The sequence below is a fragment of the Sinocyclocheilus anshuiensis genome, unplaced genomic scaffold (genome assembly GCF_001515605.1).
Source record: "Sinocyclocheilus anshuiensis isolate Anshui unplaced genomic scaffold, SAMN03320099.WGS_v1.1 scaffold43, whole genome shotgun sequence".
NCBI classification, from domain to species: Eukaryota; Metazoa; Chordata; class Actinopteri; order Cypriniformes; family Cyprinidae; genus Sinocyclocheilus; species Sinocyclocheilus anshuiensis.
The window spans coordinates 2,325,907-2,350,369 of NW_015549580.1; the positions used below are offsets into that span (position 1 = coordinate 2,325,907).

The 24,463-nt window shown below is 39.0% G+C and overlaps 2 protein-coding genes and 1 pseudogene across 2 annotated transcripts; 2 read left to right on the forward strand and 1 right to left on the reverse strand.

The window, feature by feature from the left end:
- Positions 1–102: 102 nt before the first annotated feature.
- On the forward strand, positions 103–796 carry LOC107657608 (uncharacterized; annotated as a pseudogene).
- Positions 797–4,618: 3,822 nt separating this feature from the next.
- On the forward strand, positions 4,619–8,022 carry LOC107657734 (Golgi-associated plant pathogenesis-related protein 1-like). The gene is made up of 5 exons (XM_016445963.1): positions 4,619–4,999; positions 5,819–5,927; positions 6,014–6,117; positions 6,537–6,614; positions 7,725–8,022. The coding sequence occupies exons 1-5, from the start codon at positions 4,987–4,989 to the stop codon at positions 7,883–7,885; spliced, it is 465 nt and encodes a 154-aa protein (XP_016301449.1). The 5' UTR covers positions 4,619–4,986; the 3' UTR covers positions 7,886–8,022.
- A 654-nt stretch (positions 8,023–8,676) lies between these two features.
- LOC107657733 (uncharacterized) lies at positions 8,677–24,444 on the reverse strand. Its single transcript, XM_016445962.1, has 9 exons — positions 24,100–24,444; positions 15,087–19,844; positions 14,735–14,986; positions 14,529–14,617; positions 13,400–13,471; positions 13,149–13,295; positions 11,034–11,165; positions 10,663–10,785; positions 8,677–9,001 (listed from the first exon to the last, which is right to left on the reverse strand). Exons 1-9 carry the CDS (start codon positions 24,182–24,184, stop codon positions 8,987–8,989), a joined length of 5,673 nt encoding a protein of 1,890 aa, XP_016301448.1. The 5' UTR covers positions 24,185–24,444; the 3' UTR covers positions 8,677–8,986.
- Positions 24,445–24,463: the final 19 nt, after the last annotated feature.

A 24,463-nucleotide genomic window follows, 5' to 3' on the forward strand; every position in this document is an offset into this window, starting at 1 on the left:
AACTTGAAAGCATGTTTCGTACCAATGACAGAAGACATAGAGAGCTATACTATGATGGGCAATACCTGAAGCTTGAAGAGCTCAAACGGAAGCAAATAGAGAATGACTACCTCTATAGATCAATCCCAGAACACCCTGAGGAGGACACGCAGCGACTCACCAAATCGCGATCTGGTATGGTGGAGCCCAGACATTTCCAGAGGTGATATTACAATGGCTGAAAACGAGTACTTGGATGGCTACATTGTAAAACCTTTCTTGCACAAGTTCACCACTTCCCCAGCCTTTCTGTCATCCTCACGCATGGGGAACTTCCGTTTCAGTATGTCGATCAATGAGTTGTTGAGAAGCTACCAACAGCAGTTCTGTCCAGGCCAGAAGCCCAGCATTCGCATTTTTGAGACTGTGGTCTATAAGCAGGAAGTGATGTATTCTATTGTGATTCATGTACCTCATGCTCATAAGCTTTTCTCTAAGTATCCCCTGCTCAAGAATACCCAGGATGCAGTGTGTGCGTTTAGTGAAAACACCATTATCTGGCGTCCACAATGCAATGAGTAAAACACACCGTTTCTGGCTGTCTCGTAACATGAAAGCTATTCGTATACCTAAAAAAGCCAGACAAGAGTACATGTGGGATAACATCGGAGTGGCATTCCATGTTCCACATGGAGAAATCTTCCACTTCAGCAGGGAAATTCTGACTAAGAGTCTCAGACTCTGTGAGGGAGCTCAGCTAAAAATTAACACAGAAGAGTTTGTGAAGTGTGAGTTTGGCCCCATCAGGCTAGAGTAAATATGCCAGAGAATCCATTACTGCAGCTGGTACTTTTAGGTAGTAAAAGCGGAAAGTTTTTGTGATCACGTATGTATAAGTATGAACGGTATGTGGGGGAAATATTAGTTTTTTTTACCTGTTTCCTTTACTCTTCTGAGAATATATTTGTCCACGCTGCATTAATAAAGCACTGATGCTGGAAAAAAAAGATTCTGGCCTCTGACCTGTTTTACATTAATGGTGGCTAGAGTGAAGTTCATGTTGGTGTGTACATTTTTGATTCAAGAAATTAACATATAAAATGAGTTCAAATAGGCCTTTTGAAAATGTCGTCACCTGTGGTTTTACCCAATAGAATAGACCTTAAAAAAGAACCTGGTGTGTTGTTAAAAAAAGGATACAACCATACATATATTCATGATTTACCATTATTCTTCATTATTCTCTATAATAAGAATTTACTTTATGTTGTGATTTTATTTCTTTTGATTTATATTTCAATGTATTCCTTTTGTACGATATCTATTGATGTGATCGAATCTGCAAATTCTCAATTATTATGTTTTTATATCCATATAGAAATCATGCCTTATGAATATTATGCTTTATGAATATTATGCCGCATGAATTTTATGCATTATGAATTAATCTTTGTGATTATTTTATTATTACTTTAATATTTTCATATATCTAACATATTATCCATGTATTCTATGATTTTAGTATTAATCTGTGTGTGTTGAACATTTAAGGATGCTTACTTCAACTTACACTGTTTAACTTTTGATCTGAGGGCCCCTTTGTGTTAACAGTTGCATGGTAGGCATCTGGGTTCCTGTCGTCTCAGTAAATGTAATCTTCTCCTATGTCTAAAAAAGGAGCTGTTACTTTTCTCTGAAACCCAAGGGACAAGATGTTCTCGAGACATAGTAAATATAGATTGTCTAGCTCCTTCTAGGGTCTAAAGGTGTGAAAACCACAATGTTTGTATAAGTTGCAGTTTACATGCACTGGATTCTAAATCATTGTGTCCCTTAGGGGGCCCAGTATCTGCTTATCTGATCTTGCTGCAGTGTAAGAGTATATGAATTTTCTATTCAATGTTTATTTGATTTATTTTACTAATGTAGAATTGTTTTACTCGGAAATACTCAGAGATATACTTAGAAATACTTAGAAATATTGTAAGAGGTCTGATTGATTTCGGATATTAAAAGAAAATTTTTCAGTTTCAGTTAATGTCATTTATTATCATTTCTGCTTTCTTTGGTTAGTGGAAGAAATTATAAATACATTTTAATTCATCTGCATCGACTCTGACTGGATCTCCTTTTTTGCGTCAGAACCATAGTCAGAGCTATGCAAATTAAGGAACGATTAAGGAAAGCTTACCTGTCTGTTAAGATCCTGACAAACTTACCATTGCACCTTTGAAAGCATCTAGCAAACTGCATCACGCAGTGTGGTATGGCAACTGCACTGTCTGTGATCAGAAAGCCCTCTAATGGCCGGGTGATGAAAACCAGCCAACACATCCCTGGAGACCAACTTCCTTCCATTAAAGGGATAGTTCACCCAAAAATGAAAATTTGATGTTTATCTGCTTACCCACAGGGCATCCAGGATGTAGGTGACTTTGTTTCTTCAGTAGAACACAAATTATGATTTTTAACAGCATCCGATGCGTGAGGTGTGGACGCGCTCTGGCGTAGTCTCCACTGCTGAATCAGCATACTCAGGAAAAGCTTTTTCCCTTCAGCTGTCAGCCTGCTGAACACATCTCAAAAAACAATATGTCAAAACAAAACAAAACAAAAAACTATCACATCATTCCAGTTGCACTTGGTAACGGTTACTTTACACTCTTCTGCTGCTGTACTTCATGCACCTTTTTCAGTTTGCACTGTACATAACATTTTGCAAATCATTTCTGCTTATTTGCAGTGACTGGTCTACTTTCTACATATACTTCTACATCTACATACAACTTTCTACATGTAGCCTACTACTTTATATACATTATTACACTACACACTATTACACTTAGCACTTCTTGTTACATGCTTTTGCAATTAATTGGCTTTGTACTGTACTCTGCACCATGGAAGTATTTGACAATGACAACTTCACAAGATTGTGAAGGACAGTACAATATGCTAGGCTTAAGTAAGGACTGGTCATCATGATTAATCTTGATCAACGGTTTACAGTTTTATAGTTTTATAGGTTCGTGGTTGATTACTTTAAACCAGAAGGCGAGAACATCCTGGGTGGAAGCTGCTTATCATTTTAATGCAGTGAGAAGAACTCCAGTAGAGAGACAACAAACAAATTCAATATATGGTTGTAGTGTACCCTTGTTACGTGGCAATTTATGACCATTGTCCTCAGCTTCTAAAACATGGTGATGGTGTTTGTGGGTACTCTGATGGGGCCATATGGTGGCACTGTCAATCCCATTTTGAAACATATAATCTTAAATTTGAGGTGAACAGCTTTGAGTCTTCATTACAGAGATGAATATTATGTGTGGGATCATGTGTGTGTAGCTTTCCACATGGAGCCAGGGTGGGTGTTGCATGTAGACCAGGACAGGCTGTTAAAAAGAGTGAATGTGTGTGAAATGTGACTAAACCTTATCTTCTGAGACCCCCTGAGACTCCACTGAGTTTACACAAGCCTGAGCATATAGCTGATTTCAAGGCCAAAATAGGCTAGATTGAAACCACAGACCATGTAGATATTACATTCACAAGGAATTGCATATTCATGCTAGTTTTTACCACTTGCCTTCAGTAAATAGGTTACGTGCACAGATGTCGTAATAAAAATACAAAACCTTACATTTAACATTTTTCAGTGCCATATTTTAAACTTTTAAGACATTTATACTTTTTAAAATTTCATATCTATTGTAAACTTGGCAATAACATTCTGAGGCTGATGATGCAAACTTATGCAACAATTATCTAGTTGCAGCCTACTGTTTTTGGCTTGTTTGATTAATTATTAATGCGTCTTTGCACTGATCATCATAATTAAGTGAAGAATGTATCACATTTTAGCATTCATGCAGATGCCAAGATAATGCTTTAATAAGCTTTTTAAAGTATAATTCACTTTTCTGTTTTACATGTACGTTCACATTGTATTTACAACCTCTACCATGAGCTACTGAGATATTTTGTACAAACTATAAAAAAAAAAAGTACTTTTAATTCTCTCCACCAGAGGTCTATGTTGGCTAGCTGGTTATATTGCTTTGTCACATTTTCACTAAAACCTGTCATTTTTACTTTGATTTTTAACTGTAATTGTTTTTCTTTTAAATATATTTTTTGAATGTTTATTGTTTTTTTATGTCATATTTTAGTCTAATATACTTAAAACTAATGTCTAATTGCACTAAAAATATATCTTTACCTGTTTGAATCTGATCACTTAAACCGTTTTGAATCTGATCTGAATTAACATTGATCAGTGATGTTATTTGATGTCTAGTTGGTCTGTTGCTAATCCAGTGAATATGACTATACCACAGTAGCAGGCTTTCTAGTGTTTATCTGGTAGGTAAGCAAGATTCATACATCCACACTCACATTATTTTGGCACAATGTCCAAACCCCTTTTTTATTTTCATGTTTCTTTAAATAGAGATAATAATGATTACAACAGAAATGCCTTGAGCAACTGCATCGAGGTCAGTGGCACACTCTCAATAGAAAGTGATTGTCATTAGAGAAAATGATGTATAATTTTGTTATGTATAATTTATACGCTTGTACGGCACATTCATTCTGTCGGTTTGTATTTAGTTTAACTCAAGTGTGTGGTTTCAGCTCAATTCTTCCAGCTGAAAGCAGCAATGCCAACACCATATAAGGCCACGTGGCTCATACAGATGGTGTCATCATCACAGTCCTGACTGGAGAATCTCCTTTGCCCTGTACAAAGTGTGAGAAAGAAAGGGAAGAAGGTGTGGTGAAGAGGAAAGAGAAAGAATATAGCATACATTTGTAGGGAATGCTAAAATGGACTCAACTGAAGCTTGCTTGTAAGATGTTTCAGTGTGTGGCTACCAGAGGATGAAAAGCTAGATGCTACTTGGCTAAACTGGAAAAACACAAGAGAGAAGAGTGAAGCATTGTAACAGCTGCCAGGGACTGTGACAGTGAGGGAACTGCTTCGCTTAGAGTAGTCTTCTTACCATGGGGAAGTCAGGTAAGTGCACAATTCACTTCCAAATCCCTGTCTTGCTTTAGCATTTGTGATGTTGTCAAATATATGTTTTCGTCAGTCGCTGTCACTACCATCCTCTGCTGTTGAATGAAGTTTTGTCAGCACAGGTTGAGTATATGCCAGCTTTATCACGCTGTATGTGTCTGCTGGGGATTGCTAGCTACTCAATCCTTGCTTTGTTTGAGTGATAGCATCATGTAGTTGGATTTATGCCTCAGCAAGCGTGGCAAGCACAACTGTTTGGCAACATTTGTCCAGTCTAGACCAGTCTTCTTTATAAATATATATTATTTTCCAAAAGTAATAAAATATATTATATATAAACGATTGTTTAAAACAGTTAAATTTAATTATTATTATTTATTTTACATTTTTAGCAGAAATACATTTTGAAATGTTGTTATCAAAAAAATACTGAAACCCTTTCAACATTTTATTCTAACACAAAGGACCAAACGTGATTGAGGGCTGTGTAAATGTTGCATTACTGTACAACCAACTACACTGTTAAAATGTACATTAAAAATAATCAAATTCAATTACATTCTCTACATTTCGAAGCAAAACAAAACAAAAATGGCTTGAAATTAAGATATGCTTCAATGGCTTGTTTTTTCCTATTTTTTGGCGGGCCAAATGAAAGGACATCAAGGGCCCTGGTTTGTACATCTCTGTTCTCAAGCTAGTACTAGCCTTAAGTGATACGTATTTTATGCTGTATGTTTGTTGAGTTTAGCAAAGAGTAAAAAAAATTGCAGAGCTTTCTAATCTCTTGCTATTGATTCCCTGTTGACTTTGCAGCCTCCAGGCTTTTTTGTGAGGAGGTAATGAAGACTCATAATGAGTACAGGAGAAAACATCAAGCCCCACCTTTAAAACTCAGCAGTAAACTGAGCCGTGAAGCAGCACGGTGAGATCATTTCTTTCATATGCTTGTTCTGCATCTTTACTACAGTTTAATGCTCTTCGATTAAGCTGAACTCATGTGTCTTGTAGATATGCTGAGAGCCTTGCTAGCACCAGGATTCTGAAGCATAGTGCTGAGTCTAGTAGAGGAAACTGTGGAGAAAATTTAGCATGGGCATCTTATGATCAATCAGGTATGAATCCTCTTCTTCTGTTTCAAAATGACTATCTGAAATATATTTACATGGATGTGAGTGCAGACTGCCGTCCTCTCCTCTTTGCAACAGCTGGGAATCATTATGAATTGACTACTTCCATATTCAGTCTAAAGCTGATTACTAAGTAGATTGGAATGTCTGGCCAGTCTGGGGTGATTTGTAAAATGTCACTAAATGTATAGTGGGTCATATAAAGCTTTAAGTTGTACCATGGAATCTCCAGCTGGATTTACTATAATATTGTAATTAAACCAGATTTCAAAAATGTTCAAACAAACATTCTACAAAATAAGGAATTTAGGATTATTTGAACTTGAACTTCATAATAACTGAATTTTTGGGGCCTGTCCATTTCACATGAGAATCTGTGTATGTTTGTGCGCATGTGCCAACAGGTAAAGATGTGTCTGATCGCTGGTATAATGAAGTGAACCAGTACAACTTCAACCAGCCAGGATTCTCCTCTGCAACTGGTAAGAGTATTTACAGCAGTGGCGCTCCTTGAGATCTACTTACCTGCAAAGTTTACTTCCAGCTCTTATCAAACACATCTGAACCAGCATCTTAAGGTCTTTCTGTGCATTAATGCTAGACTTTGTACTTCATTCACTCCCATTCCATACAGCCTGACCAACTAAACACTGCCCAAAACCCCTCTAAAATCAGTCAAATGACTAAGACCAGAATACCTGGTTTAAGAAGTTTTTTTTAGCAGAGAAAGAATGTTAACACTTTTTATTAACCTCATCAGTTTAATATTTACTTAAAACAGAAGCACTAGTGAGTGACATTGTGTCCTCTTGTGTCATCCGAAATAATTTTGCATTGAACTAAACTTTGCAGGCATGTTGATTAACATTAACGGGATTGAGCACCCTTTTTTATATTCATAACCCCTGTTTTATAACCAAATATAATACAAACCCATACAGCAGATAAGTTTGGCCCAGACAGTGTAATACAATATTCTTCAATATTTTTTTTTTATTTGTAAAACGTGACTCATCCTATTGGAATGAAGCTTTCCAAAGCCCTCCCAGGCACAGGAAATTCCTCATGAAATTCAGCTATGAGAAGTCTCTTACAGTGTGATGTCTGACTTGCAGCTGTTAACTCGCCCCCTCAGCTTTTATTCACCTCGCCTGTTATCAGCTTCAGCCTGCAGGAAATGAGTAATACTACCCACCACCTCAAGAGGGCAGAACACATTTGAAGGAATCACAATCTACTGAAGTGACTATATAGATTGTGGATAATGTCTATACTGACTCTAAATCTGTAAATATGTGGTTGGGAATTTAGGAATGGGTGTTCCTGTAAGCATATGGTGTAACACATAAGCATATTCCTGTAAGCTTTGGATAAGCATCTGCCAAATGCATAAAATGTACTTGAGTCCCTTATGCCACTCAAATGTTTCCACTCTGTCTCTCAGCATATAAATATTTAACTTCGCACTAACACAAGCACCACATGGTTTATGTGAGGCAAACATGCATAAATATTTTGTGACAGCCACACGGACATCCTATTCCTCACTACAATACACACCAATTAATGTAAGAATCATTGTTTTGTTCTAGGTCACTTCACTGCAATGGTGTGGAAAAGCTCAAAGGAACTTGGTGTGGGTAAAGCTGTGGCCTCAGATGGTTCTACCTTCGTAGTGGCACGTTATTTCCCTGCCGGCAACATTACCAATCAGGGCCACTTCCAGGCCAATGTCCTGCCCCCTAAAAGCTGATCCAAATGTATCTGGACAATGAAGGTAGGGAGGGGAACTGAAAGAGGATGGGGAACAGCTGAAATTGCAGAGACTTTTACCTGGAGGACCAAACGCAGTGATGGTTGGCTTTAATACACAGATCTTACTTGAATAAAGAGCTTCTATCTTTACATTTTCAGGCTTTTATTAACGTGAATATAAAGAGGCTTACATTAAACTAAAATGTTGAAGCTAATGCTGGTTATATAGTTAACTTTTCCATAAAACTAAAGTCTCATAGTGGTAAGGTCATTGTGTACCTGTGTGTGCATGGGTGATGTCAGCATAACAGTATTAGAAATGATTTTTCATGAATGAAGCAAACACAGATATAATCACGTACCTCCACTGCACTAAAATCTAATGTGGAGATTTCTTTGGGATGCAGTTTTCATGCTGAATGTGAAAAGAAGTGTGTGACTCCACAGGACATTTAAATGTATGAGATGTTGCAGAAAAAAAGTTTTGTTAATGTTCATCCCTTTATATCATAGACTGATAATTCATCATTATTACTTTGGTCATCTTTTTGTTTTTGCATATTGATGTGGATTAAAATCGACTGTTCAAATAGTCTACCTGATGTCATGTTTGCATTCAAAATTGAGTAAAAATATTATCTTTGATTTGTAGTTGCACAATTGTGCACAATCCATATAATTTGCTCAATTACAATATGCTAAAAACATGCTTCTGTAACCAATGTAAGTCTAATTTTCGAACCATGTGCACTATTTCAGCATTCAAGATAAGATAAATACACACATACCCCAGGGGAAAGTTCTAAAAAAACAACTTCAGGTCAGATTCAAACCATCAGCTTTGAGGATATAAGCTTTTATTTCTACAATCTTCTGATCTACCATCTGAGCCATTAAGGCAATATTAAAAGTTTGTTCAAAATGTATAACGATACATTTTTGTTTGTAAGGTGCATTTATATGATTCGTAGATAATGTTGGGAAACGAACAGCTCTGGTTGTAACAGATTTATTTCAGCAGGAGTTTGGGCGGTGCAATATAGCAGCATTACTTGGGGAAGAAAACACACAAGGGGCGGGGAAGAAGTCTTTTCCTCTTTTACATGGTCAGCTCCTGAGAATAGACAAAAAAAAACAAAAGATCAATAGCAATTAAAAGGTTTGCGCATGTTTTTGAATTATTGTTGCATTTGCAGGGACCAGATGACTCAAAATGCTCTCACAAATATAGTAACACTTTAAAAAACAGTAATCACTGATACCGAAAAAACGAAATGAAGGGACTAAATTATGTGTTCACAGTTAAAAATGTCAAAAATAGGGTTTGGGTTAGTTTGTTTGCTTATGGGAGGTCCTATTATAAGAGGGAATCTATTATAGTGCCGTTTTATGGGATTTTGAATCAGAGGTAATCTAGTGTAAAATTAAGCATTACACTGCTGCAGGGCTTGCAAAATCGCTAGCCCGAGGTCCCGGGGCTATTCTGTTTTCCAGTCAGGCTACCAAAATGTATCACCACTCTGGCCGACGGGCTATCTTAAATGCAGATCTCCCGCAGGTCCTTAAAAACTCATAAAGTGAGTTGTATCAAACTTAAGGCCATAAAAATTTTTAAATGCGTTCAATGGTCTTAATTATAATTTCAAGAGGTCTTACAGTTGGGGACGGAAAGACAAGAGTCGCGATACGGCTGGATTAAACTTCAAAATGCATGATGTCAATGAATAAATATGAGCTCTGCACATTTCAAGTCAAAACGCGGCGCGGATGTCTTTATTTGAATGTATCTGAAGGGAATCGACTGTCCTCAGAAACGTGTCGTTGGCATTTTAATTTCATTTGACCTATAATTCCTGATAAAGCAGCGTTTATGAGCATGGAGCTGCTTTGTGTACAGCCGTTACCGGGGAAACCGCAATATTTCAGCGCTCCTAAAGCGCCATTTCGTGGCTGAGAATGAATTTGCATTTCCAATAAGCCTTTCTTGCTGTTTATGGTCAGATCAATGCAAATATCAACTCATGATTTTACGCAGCAAACAGAGTTGTAAATGGGAAAGAAGTTAATGTGCCTTCTAAAAATCTAAACAATTAAGACAGTAATATTTATATGTTTTAAATTGACATAATTTATATGCTTGATTTATCCCTTTTCATAAAAATGGTCCGATTAGCCTATATAAGTCACTTTGGAATATAAATCATAGCACATTTCAGAAGATAAAAAAACGCGAGTTGTAGTCCGGAAAATACGGTATAGCAAATTATTTTGCGGACCCCCCTGGCTTTGCGTCACGGACCCCAGTTTGAAAACCCCTGGTCTAAAGGCTGAAATGCTGTTGTATAAGATTTTAGTTTTTGTGAAAACCTGTATCTGAACTGTAAATCATGTAATTTTATGGCTCAATACTGTGTGTTACCATAGACATTGTTCAACCCCACTCGTACTGTGTTCATTTTACTTGTGCAGCTCTTAAAATGGGTCATAAATTGCCTTAAATTTATTTAAAAAAATTCTGCAGATACCCTGTAAATAGTGAAATAAAATTCCTTCCTTCATATTTGTTGATATTTGTGTATTGAAAATATTTTTGATTGACATTTAAACTCCCATCTGATTTTCTATATATAAAATATTTTTTTTATCTAGTTACATTTTCGGGCTACCAAAATCTGAAGAGTGCCTGCCCGAAGGGCTACCAGGGATTTTGAAATTTTGCGAGCCCTGCACTGGATGTACAAATGCTGAATGGCTAATATAAAAGCAATCTCTCACCATAATGGCATTGACGATGTCATTCTTGTTGTGGCGCAGTGCACGGACTGCTTTAGCTCGAGACACATTGGCCTGTGCCATCACCAACTCGATATCTCTCTGCTCCAGCCCGCCCTCATCCAGCTTACAAACAGCGAAAGAGAATATGGTTCATATTAATTCAGCTGCTTCATTCATGCAAGCATATTATTAAAAGGAAAAGGCCATCCAAAATGGTGTCATTGATTTTGTCGTTATTTACTGACATTATTTTTTCCACAGAAAAAAAAAAATCATAAAAGTTTGGAACGAGATGAAGCTGAGTAAATGCCAGAATGTTCTTTTTTTTTTGGTGAACTATCCTTTTAATGGAGGAAATGAAAGATTTATACCTCCTCTTCTTCCTCGCTCTCTTCTTTTATGGTCAGGCTTGGTGTGATGTCTGATGGGAGAGGTGAGGGGTCAAGAGGAACCTTAAATTTCTCTGCCGCTGCCTTGTGTACCTGCTGTGACAGGTCTTCAATCTTACAAAGAGAAGAAGAGACAGACAGAATGCACAGATGAAGACAAACACAGATCAAGATATAAATATTTAAAGGTTCCCTGAAATGCTTAGAAACACGCAGCGTTACTCTGTGTTGATGTCATTTTAACTGAAACGGGAAGACAAGGCGGGACATATCAAGCAGCCCCGCCCCTTTTTAAAATAGCCAATAGCGTTAGTTTATAGCACAGCTTGGGCTAGAGCCGTTCAGAGTAGTGATGGGAAGTTCGGATCATTTTACCGACTCGGACCTTTGAGTCTCGTTCAGCAAAATGAACGAATCTTTTTTCGAGTCATTTCGTTCATTTTAGCAAAATATAATTAAAATGTTACGTGTTACTTCCCTAATACGTCTACTACTTACGCAAACCCAGGGCAGTGTAATTAGTCCACTGTTATTTATCATCATGATTAATTATGTTTTTTCAAGGGTAAATTCAAGTCTGGGGAAGTCTTTGTTTGCTGATGATGGGGCTCTTTTGGTTTAAAGGAAAGAATATATAGAGTATACTATAAAGAAGATGCAATGTGCATTAAATGAAGTAGAAAAGTGATCAAGGGAAAATGGTTTTAAGTTTTCATTGGAAAAGACAAAAATAATACTTTTCACAAATATGAAGAGGACTGTTGATATTAAGTTAAAATTATATAAACAAGAGCTAGAACGTGTATATACAATAAGATTTTTAGGAGTATGGTTTGACAGTAGATTACCCTGGAGAGGGCATGTAGAAAAGATGGTGGGAAGATGTAAGCGAGAAGTTGAGAGAGCATGTAGAAAAGATGGTGGGAAGATGTAAGCGAGTAGTTAATGTGATGAGGGGTATTTCTGGCCAGGAATGGGGAGCAGATAGATTGGCTTTAAAAACTATATATATATATCCATAATAAGATCTATAATAGATTATGGTTGTTTAGTATATGGATCTGCAAATAAATCTAATTTAGTTAAATTGGATAGAATTCAGTCTCAAGCCATAAGAATTTGTTGTGGAGCGTTTCTAACTTCTCCAGTTTCAGCTCTTCAAGTAGAGATGGGAGAAATGCCATTACAGATAAGAAGACAACAGTTAATAGTATCCTATTGGGCAAATTTAAGAGGTCAGAGTGGAAATCACCCTACAAAGAAAGTGTTAAGACCTAGTTGGGAACACGAGAAAAAAGAGTGTAATAGTTTTGGTTGGAGAGTGGGGAATTTAGTAAGTGATATGAGACTGGAGGAGGTAGGACATGCTCCAATAATTCCTTTATCTCCAGTGGCAATGTGGGTTATGCCCCAACCAAAAGTTGATCTTAGTTTATTAGAAACAAGGCAAAAGGAAGGGGCTTACAAAACATATATGATGTAAGGGAATATATGGGGTCAAGGTATGGAGAATACAGTGGGTACGGAAAGTATTCAGACCCCCTTAAATTTTTCACTCTTTGTTATTTTGCAGCCATTTGCTAAAATCATTTAAGTTAATTTTTTTTCCTCTATTTACACTGTTTGAATCGTTCCCAGTCCCCTATATAGTGCGCTACGTGCCATTCTGTACAGAAAATACTAATTCTGTGGACAAGTGACCGATTTCAGCCGCGGCTTCAGCGTCTATTTTATAGTGTAGGGGGCGGGCGCTTCGGATTCTAGAGAGCATTTGATTGGACAGAAAGTTTGATGAGAAGCTGAAGTACGATGTGACGTCCAAAAAATCGTTGAGCCGTTTTGGCGGAAGTGACGAACTGCAAGCTTTAAATGCTTATATCTTCTAAATGCGAATTTTGTCACTGTTTTGGAGCACACTGCCTTATAGATAACCTTAAGACTAACATATTGATACTAACACCCAAAAAAACTTTCATTTTGATTTCATGGGGACTTTAAATATTCATCTTGCAATTGGAAATCTGTGCCACTGCAGCCAAATTTTGGAAGATATCCTTGCATATGGAATAAGAAAAAAAATTATGGGAAAATACCAACCTTGGCCTCTCCAAAGACTATGTAAATATCTGAGGCAGGGCTTTTGAACACATCTGGACGTGTAATAACAAAGAGAATATTCTTGGACTTCCGAATGGTGATGCGTGTCACTCCGTGGATCTGTTTCAGCCCGAGCTTTGACATCGCCTTGTAATGATAACAACCACATGGAGGAAAAGAGAGTAGGTCAGGGAATTTGTGAACAATATAGTGAGCCTTAAAACTGCATGAAACTGGATGTGCAGTCCCACCTTTCGTGCTTTTTTCTCACTTCGACTCTGTTTGGCTCTGCTCACTGACTCATCAGCAGGAGAGTGTGATAACTATGAAAAAACGAAGATATGAAGAGAGCATAGTAGGACCTAACATTGTTCATACAGTAGACTCAACTAGATTCAAAAGTGCAAAAATAGTTTTTTTTTTTTTTAGAATGTTGCATGCAAGTATATCTTTGCTAATGCCTTTGAATAATGTTCTATGCTGCATTCAAAATAGTTTTTTTTGCTGCTTGTTCAATTTACTTAATTTCAACATTTACACTAGCTGTCCAGTTCCACTAGCTGATTGTAATTAAGTGTAAAACATGTGTTCCATGTGTTTTTTTTACCAACACTTTAAATGACATATGGTTAAAACAAAGTAACATTAGTATGCTAACATGCGCTACTGTTATACTAACTAGTAGTTAATTGTAAGATACTCAACTGGGATAGCTTGACATATAATGTTGAGTTTTACTCAATTCAGGTACTTTTCTGTTACACACACACAGTTTGAGTAGAAATCACAGTTTAATTTAAATACCAAGTTCTGCCATGAAACTAGATGGCGCAGGCTGATGAGTCCTTAACATAAACTGATGATATTCTTAGCATTAAATGACTTGTCACAAGCTGATTGGTTCATGTTGCATACACAGCCAATGAGCTTGCTGCTTTACATTTAAATGGCTGGTTAGCATTCGCTTGAGCATTGCAGCGCGCTTTCAGAGTTCCTCTGAAACCCTCCACCTTCCCCAGCTCCACCTGTATAGATCTGCTACGGGTTATTTTATAGGCTATTTGTGCAGCAGCAGTATGTATTAAACACTCACGGCACCATATCGACATATGTATTGGCAGTAGCAAGTTCCTGTACTTGCTTACAGCAGCAGCAGCAGCAGCAATAATCTACAAATACAGCAATAACCAATTCAGCAGCAGCAGCGTTGCAGATCTATTCCGCCAAGACCAAATACATTAACACTGTCATTTCCATTACCATGCTAAAATCTCCCGAGAGTTGTCATGATAGAACTTAGTTCAGCCAAGAATTATTTTTGGTCTGTGAGTTACATCTGTAATGCAGTTTATGAAGATTGCTAATGAATCTACAGCCCACCTGTGGATTTGAGGGTCTCAGCAATGTCCCACTGGGTTCCTCTAGCTCAGGTACTGAACCATCACTGTCCGTTTCATTACCTGAACCTACTAAAAGAAAGAAAGAAAAAAAAAATAATAAATTGCTTTGCTTTGCTATAGAGGCCATAAAAGAGGTACTTGAGAAAGATGCTGATGCCTTATGGCTAAAACAGATGATAAACATACTATTGTTTTTGAAGGGGATATCCACATCCTCTGGGCCTTTTGATCTGTAGCTAATTGGGCACACGTCTCGCTCTATACTCAGTCGCTCAGCTTGCTTTTGCTGAGTTTTTACCAAGGAGTCTGGTCGTGGACTGATGCAGGGGAGCATCTCTCTTTCATCTGACTGATTCAGTGTTCTTTGGACATGGGTACTGTCTGTTTGTCCAGTGGATGTTGTGGACTGGGACTGTTCTGTTCGGTGTCCCTTGCATACTACTCAAGAAAAACACATAACATGTATATAGTTAAATACTAATGATTCCTAGGATGAAACAAACTAAACAAATAAAGAAACAAACAACCAACAGCTTACCTGGAGGGTTCTCATGTCTGCATGGTTTTGCTGTCATGACTGTTCTCTCAGTTTCATGATCATATGTGTCTTGAATAGGAAACAAAGTTGGTGTTTGTTCCTCTGTTTCCCATGCTGCTGATTCCATACTGCTTATTTCAGGAGTCCGAAAGGGACTTTGATAGTCAGGTTGGCTGGGTTTGCTGTCAGGAGCTGGCTGAATATGTGAGGAAGCAGCAGATGTTTGGGAGATGTCATGGATGGGCTGTGACTCCTGAATGGGGGTAGAGAGATCCTCCTCCTGGACAACAGTGGATGAACATGTTGGAGAGACCCTGTCTTGGTCTGAGCTGTCCACCCTGAGGGATGAACTGCCCCCTACGTGATTGTCATTGATGTCTCTTGTGCTTTCTGTCAAACTTACTCTGCTCAAAGAACTGTCTGAAAGTTCTTTCTGCCCATCTGGCCTTGTAAGGTCTGTTGTCTGAGTTACAACTACTGGCTCTGTATGAACAGACTCTTTTGGCTCAATACAGCTAGGGTCAGGGGAGTGAAACATTGATTGTTCTGGTGTTTGGTTAAGTTCAGTGTTCTCTGTTATAGAGACATCATCTTTCTGCTGAGTTTCACCAAATTCCTCTCTCACTGAAAATATATCAAAATGTGGAGCTTGATTACCTGTAGTCTCCATTTCCTTTCCTTGGCACTGGATCTTTTCATTTTCCATTGAGGCTAAATCTGCAATGTTGGTTTTAAGGGCATCAATTACCTTTGGTTTTGTGGCATGACCTGAATTAGCAATATGTGCTGTTTTTGGTGTTGCCTCATCACTGTCAGCTTGGGAAAGACCTGATTTATGTGAATCACCATCAAGATTTTTGTTCTGCTCCAGAAACGAAACATTCTCGGTAAAATCTTGTTCCTCTCTCTTTTGACATGTTTTCAATCCCTCTTTTCCCTTCTCATGTGAGTCAGATTTATCTGTCTCCTGATCCAGAGCGTCAGTTGTAGTCTCTTGTTCAAGATGTTGTCTCTCAGTGGTTTTAGCTTCATCTGTTACCGTTTCATTTTTTATGTGAACCTCATTTGAAGCCACATCATAGGAGTTTGATGTCTCTTTATGTGAGACAGAAATCTGTTGGGGAATTGTTGCTTCTGAGGGGTCAACAATCTTTATATCAGTTGGGTTCTTTCTGAATGTGAAGGTGCCAAACGATCCTCCTTGCAAGTTGAATGTGAGCTTGTTTTCCGAGACAGAGTCAGTGTTTGTTAGGGTAATTTGTTGAGAATTTGAATGACCCTGATTTGAAACTGGACCAAGATTATCTGATTGGTTAGAAATGACTATTTTTGAAGAAGATCCACAAATATCAGCGTGTTCTGGGGAAATGGTTGCTGTTAATGTGACAATATCAGGTTCGTGACAAGATTCCAGATCCTGAGGCCGTTCAGAAGTCATTTCATCACTTTCCTTCCTTAATGTGTCTGAAGATAAATCCTCTGGAATGTTGAAGTCTGTATTTGGAGTTTGATCTTTCACATCTTTCGCATCATCTGAAAGCATATTCAATGCAAGTTCTGATGGAGCACTCAGGATTAAGGGTGTGCAAGTTTTTTCTGGATCATTCCACAATGGCACCAGACCCTTATCTGAACTGCAATCTATGAGCGGATTGCTCTCTGGATTTTGAAGGTTATTTGCATCATCATCCCCTCCTGCCTCTGAAAGATCTTGAATCGATCTCCAGCTGGCAATGTTTGACTCAACCACACCAACATCAATGTCTGTCATTTTCGCTTGGAGGTCACAATATCGGTTGTTGTCCTCATCATCACCCATGATGTCTTCTCCAGTGGCAATGTTATGAGAGACAGGCAAACCTTTACTGTGCACTGATCTAGCTAGCTCACACATGAGCAGATTTTCAGCCTCAAAGTCACAGCATTCACCTAAAGACAAGGGGTCCCTTGGTGTCCAACTCTCAGAGTAAAGTTCCCTTTCTGTCATATAGCTCTCAGAGTTCTCTTTCTTTGGCGAAATGACAAGTCTGCTGTATGTGGAGCAGGACATATTTTGAGAGGTATGGGTTACATCATCATTGCCAGGTTGATTCTCTGTCAGATTATCTTGATTCATGGAACGTTCAAATGGTAAAACATCAGTTGATGTTAAATTATCTGACACCTCACACAGTTCAGGATAGGCACAAACTGGAATGTTTGTGGGGCTGCACTCATCCAGGTATGTTAGTTGGGGGACTCCCTTATTTAGGTCATTGGTTGCGGTTTCTGCTAACTGCAATGATGTGTCCAACTCCATACTATTTCCATTTTTCTGATCCAGTTCCTGGCTATCATCTATGTTAGTCTTGTAGCACATGTCAGCAGCTGTAGCACCTGCCACACAGGAATCAATTGTACTATAATTTTGTTCTACTTTGTCTTGATCAACAGGTAATGTTGGATCATCTGTGGCAATCTGCTGTCCTTTCTCTGATGTTACCGTGACTGTTGAGGGATCTGTACTCTGTTTGCCTTCCTTTTCCATTGTTTTGATCTGTGCAGTCAATTCTTTTGAAAGCTCACCCTTCAGCAACGTTGTTTCTGAAATTTGTTGTGTGATTACGCTTTCACCATGAACACTGCAGTCTGCCAGATTCTCTTGAAGTTCTACACGTGGAAGTTCAGATGATCCAGAGGATATCTCCATTTCACTCTCACTGCCAGAAGATTCGGGTTTTGCATGGCTTACTGACTGCACAGGTTCATCTGGCCCAGGGAACTGTTGGGAGAGTTCTGCATGCTTCTCTGTGCAGTACAGATGGTCGTCTTCATCCCCGTTATAAGACGTGGAATCAATTGAGCCCTCTGTGTCATCCTGAAAAGCAAAGGACTCATCTACACCCTCGTTTATTGAATTCTCTGAAAGGGAATTTAGGAAAGATGCAGAGGTGTCATCTTCATTTGGGTCTTCCACTTCCCTTCCAACCCTCCAAGCTGCCTCTTGTTGCTGTGCCTCGTCATTAGCCACATCTTCAACATCGCACTCATCTTCATCATCCTCATCATCATACTCATCTACATCGGCTTCCTCCTCTCCAGCACCATATGCATCCACATCATTCCCCTGCTCATCATCAGTGGGGAACAGGGTTATATCCATGGAATCTGCCTGGATTATCAGGCTTCCATGGAATGGCAACATAGAAGCAGGAATCATTGCATCACTCTCAAGCCCATCCTCTCTAGAATAGCCATGGAACAGAGGAGCAGAGGAACCAAGATATAAACTATCACTGCTATTACTTTCTATGTCTACAGTCTCTGGAGAGTGGGTGACAGGGGTTTTGCTCCCTGTATCCAGTGCAGCAGATGCATTATCGTCTGGTATTATAGGGTGATCCAGGCTCACAGATGGCTCTAAGAAACAGGCATTGAAATCTATTTCAAGACTTTGATGTGAATCATTAAAAGTTCGAGTTGCATCAGGGGCTTTCTGGAAATCTCTAGGCCTCAGAGAGCCCTCAGACACCCCTGTGTCCTCCTGGCGGTCTGTTTTTCTCCTGTTGCTGCTGCTCTCTTGTGTGGAAACATGTTCTATCACCCAATGAGGACTACAGGTGTCCCTTGTTAGTATATCCACTTCACAGGCAACACCTTGCAGCAGCTCCGGCATATCAGGTTTACCCAGACAAGCATCCCTCTCGTTACCAGTTTGATCATCTCCAACCTCATCGCCGATCTCTGAGAGGGACTCCACATAGCAAGCAGGAGCTTCTTGCAACTCTGCCTCAGCTGTTAAGTTTGGGGAGCATGAGTGGGAGGTGCTGGAGGTGTATGAAGTCCAGCTGCCTCCCTCAGCAGTCATGTAGGAACCAGAGGGAGAGGTAGGAGGGGAGCACAGATCAGACTCATCAGTTGGAGATCCTGGACTTTGGCTTGGGCTCCCTGGGCGCCACTGTTGCTTGAGATGTGAGCAGTAAGCCATCTTAATGGGGGTGGAAGGGGCTGTATAATAGCGATCAGGATCCAGTCCTGGAAGGACACCAATGCGTTGTGGGTCAACTACATAGGGAGGCTCGGAAAATGACAAGGAAGGCACTTCACCCTGAGATAAAGACAGTGGCTCTCCCTCATTGTCTGGGAAAAGATTACTGCTGTCTGTCAATTCGGCATCTCTCACTTTGGACTCTAGGACTTGACAATCAAGTATCTGACCTATGCTTTTCTCCTGTTCTGGAACTGAAGTCAAACTCTTAGCCTGATCTGCAGTAGAACTCACCTGACCAGTATCTAGCTTTGCATTTTCATCTAGCCCAATGTGCCTTTTCATGGAAGGTTCTGAGGGCTGGTGTCCTGAACTAGGTGTTTCTTGACCTATCTGCTTTCCTAGCAGCACTCCACTTTGTGTGTCCATGTTTCTCAGCAGAGCCTCTTGCCCCATTACCACCCTTGAGTCCATGGTCTCTGGCTCTTGAAAGTCACTTTCTATTTCTGATCCAGTTAGGACTTTGATCCGTTCCATTTTCACAGGACCTCGTCTGCAGGTTACTCTACCAAACCGCCCTTTTGGTCGGCTGATATTTCCAGAATGCCCTTCTAATTCAAAACTTGCACCCTCAGGCTGTGGGCGAGGAGATGTGGTTGGTTTGGCCATTATCAGGCGGGGTCCAAAAGGAGTACATATTGGGGAGAGTTTTGGAGGGCTGCTTGGAGAAGGACTGGAGGCACTGTCTGTTGGAGTTGAGGCTGAAGAGCTGGATGTTTGACCAGACAGATCTAAAAGATTAAAGGAAAAATAATTATTACATTTTGTTCTATACATGAAAATCTGCATAGATTTATTATTGAGGTGACACATTTCTGCATGAAAATTTCTTTGGCAAAGAAAATCTTTATACTGTGTTTTACAGCACTCAAAAACATCCTGACAATATTGTATATTATAAAAATCATTTATGAAAACGTATTATGAAATGCCTAATAAAATGACTTTAAATTGAATCAGCCAGCTGATCTCTTTTTATCCATCTATGTTGCCCCAAACATGAATAGTAGTGCCACTGAAATGTCACTGTATGAAATATTCAATACAGTACTGCAAAAGGTCATCTGAACTGCAGTTATATAAAGTGTTTTAAACTGAACTGTATGCAATAAATCCAGCAGAACAAATTAATTTAAATTTTATATGACAACTAGCAGAACTATCCAAAAGTAGTATAATGTAATAACATTACATGCCAGAACATACTTGTGCAAGTTGTGATACCATAGCCATTTGGTACGAGTGTTTCCACAAGCTCTGATCATACTTAAAAGATATCATGACTGAACTATTGTACTTGTATTCAGGAGAAGTGAGGGTTTTCCCCACGGGTCAACCCCATGGGGAGCATTTTAATGTCCAGAGAGTAATTGGACATCTTTGTGAAACAATGATCTTTTTTGCCTGCACGGCAAACTCAAAGTGACAGCATGGATTTTAAAGAGAGCAAAATAAGCAGCAGTGTCAGCAGAAATCTCTTTTTTCTCTCTGGATTTCTAATACCAACGCATGCACACACAATGTATCTACGTGAAAAGGATGGAAAAGTTAAAAATCAAAATAGTTAGACAAGTGTATGTGTGAGTACATGTACTCGGACAACTAAATTATCGGTTTTTTTTTTTTAAATACCTAACACTTTATTGTTGAAGAGCACCTGTCACCTGTCATAGCTGCAATAGTCAACAGAGATACAGCCAGTGACAGTCATGTAACTCCTTACACTAAACAGAAGCATGACATTCACATGACATTTGGTGCATTTAAACGTGTTAAATTTTTCTAACATGATTAGCACAGAGTAGTTCCCGTCAGCTCTTCACCCACTGCACTGATTATCTGACAGGTCTGTGGCAAAATGGAGTTGTTATTAGATTATTTCCTCCTCCTCACTTCAATCTCCTAAATTCTCTCAGCATCACAATAACCTTCCAATAGACTCGATGTGGATTATCATCACAATCTCTTCTGGTTGACTCTAATTCACACTGCTGCATTGCCATTAACATTTTGTTGTATTCTCAGCTTCTTTGCTTAACATGTTCCACATATACAGTAACTGTTTACAGTAATTGTACATTAATTGTTTTTTTTTTCTTATTTTGTCCATTGTCTTCTTTTCCCTTCTCATCATGTGTATCACTCTTTGATCCTCTCTCCCTCTAAATTTTCTTCTCTGTATCACAATCTTATTCCCTCCCACTTGTCTCTCCTTCTGTGTCCTAAAAACGTCACCAGAGGGCAGATCCATCATATTATGCCATAATAGTGTGTTTCATTGTGTGTACACATCACCCAAACCATTCAAGCTAAACTGTGAGTGTGAGTGTGTGTGTGTGCATACTCGACTGTATGTTTTTGTGTATGTGTGTCTGTGAGACTATAGGCTAATTGTTCTGCTTAGTCATGATTAAAAAAGATAACGTCACGCTGTCTGTTTTCTGCACAAGAAGGCAGCACTGTTTTGAAGCTGTATGCAAAGCGATCACTGTGTGTGTGAGAGTGTTCACAAATAAGGGGCCTTTGTTGCCTCAAAAACGTAATTTGCAGAGCAAAATCACTACAGGGAAAGGCAGAAGTGTGTTTTTGTTTGTACATGTGTGTGCAAGTTTTGCACACTTTTGTCCTACTCCAAGTTACACCTGCTCGAGGCACCTCCTCAAATAAAACAACAGATGGAGTTATGTCTGACCTCTTTCTTGATTGCCCTTCAATCTCAGACCTCTGTTGTTTGTATGGTAGGATGATCTAAAAACTATGATTTATTGTTAAACATGAGCTGGAACAATGGAAGTGAGTAGACATCATCACCATTCCGAATGCAGTTTCAAATGCCATACACGTTCATACTTGCGTAATACAGCAAGTCCTGAGGAATATCTGATGCATGGGCATTCTACAAAATCTTTCCTTTTCCATTGCTTTCAATTGACGTCAAACATTGAATTTTGTTCATTGACGTAACAATTATTGCGATGAAGAAAGATATGCATTGTTTAGGTTTAAAACAAATGCTAATGAGACTTTCTGAAGCAGTGGCTGACTGAACAAGGTTTTGTTCTTAGAGACAAGTTAATCTAAATTATGAAACATCCCTGTTAACTTACCAATAGATTCCCTAATGGTAGGTCTGTTGTGTCAGCTGCAATATGATACTTGTCAACAAATAAAGCTTTGATAATACTTTCATGGCTAAAAACTTTAATGTTTCATAGCTTTTATTCTGAGAAAGTCACAGAGGGTTATGTATGGAACTGGTGTATGCTGTATAGAGCAGCCTTCAGCAAAGACAAATTAACCCCAAATGTCTGATCATCTAATGTCAGACCTATCTGATCCCTTGGTATGTGTGTGTGTGTGTGTGTGTGTGTGTGTGTGATGTAATTAAGAGGGACAGAATAGAAGCAGGCCAGGCAAACCCGACATCCACTCAGCTTATCTCTCATACTGTGCCAACATATTATTCAATTAAAGAACATCTATTTCTTTCACAGTGCCTTTAAATATTCAATAGCAGTTCAATAACAATGAAAAGTGAATAAAGACATCAATTGGAAATGGAAAGGCCTTGTTTTTGTAACAAAAGTGTGTGGATTGCATTATAGCTGATGCCTCTATTCTTTTTTGGACACACAAAAGTAATATCAAGTATATTTTAATGCTGACAATAGAAATTATACACAAAACTATCATTGCCAGGTGGGCCTGCAAACAATGCCGTCATATTCCACACTGCTATTCAATACCACACCCTTATCATTACTGAACACAAACATTATTGTGCCATCCTGTTTTGTGACATCCAATTCAATACACATCGGATTTAGAGGCAGAGTTCACTGAGATGACTACAAAATTTACGAGCACTCGGTCCCAAGTCTCCTTTCTTCTTATTAGTTCAGTTATCTAAAGATAGTGCCAACAAACTGTCACACATGAGGGTTCTCTTTTTTAGGGCAATCTTTCCACTCGTTAAAACACACACAGGCCTGTATGCTTACTGGAAAATTCCATGCCTTTTTGCAGATTGTGCTTTCTTCGCTAATTATTCAATGTTAAAAGTGATAAGCCTGTATAACAGGGCTGCATGATTAATCGCATGCAATATTTAATGCGCATCTTGCCAGTAAAGCTGGTTCTGGAGCAGCATTTACTACACAGAGCCGTTGTTCACTGACAAGCTGCGCAAAACCACGATCATATTGCGATTAATCGTGCAGCCCTACTGTATAAGCACACTAAAAGTCACAAACATCCCAGCAGACAGTTTGATAAGCATTCACTGCATCAAGACAATTAACTCCATTACAAACCATGTGCCCAGAATTTAACCACCTACCATTAGCACAAGATGGAGTAACAAAAACTGTTTGTGTTAATCAAGCTCATTTAAACGTAGTTCAACTATACATAGATACTCTGTCATTTGTGACAATGTTATTTATTATTTTTTGTACATAAAATATGGGTGTCATTCCCTTAACAGATGTTATTATTTTTTGTACATAACATATGGGTGTCATTCCTTCAACAAATGTTATTATTTTTTGTACATAACATAGGGGTGTCATTCCCTCAACAAATAGACAAACAACATCTATATCTTATCCGAAAGTAACATCTTAAATCAGATCAGTGTCATTTCATGCAGGCATGTTATGGACACCTATGCACTTGTCCTAAACAGCCTTGATTCCAACTGATGCTGTAACTTGGGGTCCTGGGAGTGATGCTGTGTCATGCTCTTGTAATTGCAGGCAGGAAGGAGGAGTGCATGTACTACAGCCACTTAGTGCACACAATGCTCTTTTAGGACTCTGCTGGATGATGTTTCTGGGTGCGGCTGTACCTGATTTCTGGCTCAATGTCTTAGCAAATAAATATATTAATTAGACACATGCTTTCAGCCGAGCATCCTTAGTGTACTTCCACGTATGTCCTTCTCTGTCCCTCATGTAGCATGCTGTGAGGTGTGTGTTTGCTTACCTGGTCCTGGCAGCTCTGATTGTGGGTCTCCAGAGTCCAAAAGGCCCTGTGTGTGGCCGCTCCGATGCGCAGTCTCACCGGGCATATCTGTGTGGCAGTCTCTGACGCACTGCCTAAAAAACAGGAGCCAGTAAACTGAGGACAGAGAAAACGAGTATGGGATGTTGCCTCCTCAGCGCAAAGATACAGATCCGTGTTCACTGTTTGTGCATTAATGTCAGCGTGCATGTGAGAAAGAGAGAGAGAGGGGCTGCAGAGCCACGCCGGTAACAGCACGGGAAATCTGAGCGTGAGCTGCAGTATTCTCTCTGATTACGAGAGAGCCCGCCCCAATCGGACTCTCTGTCGCTCTCATCACCCCTCC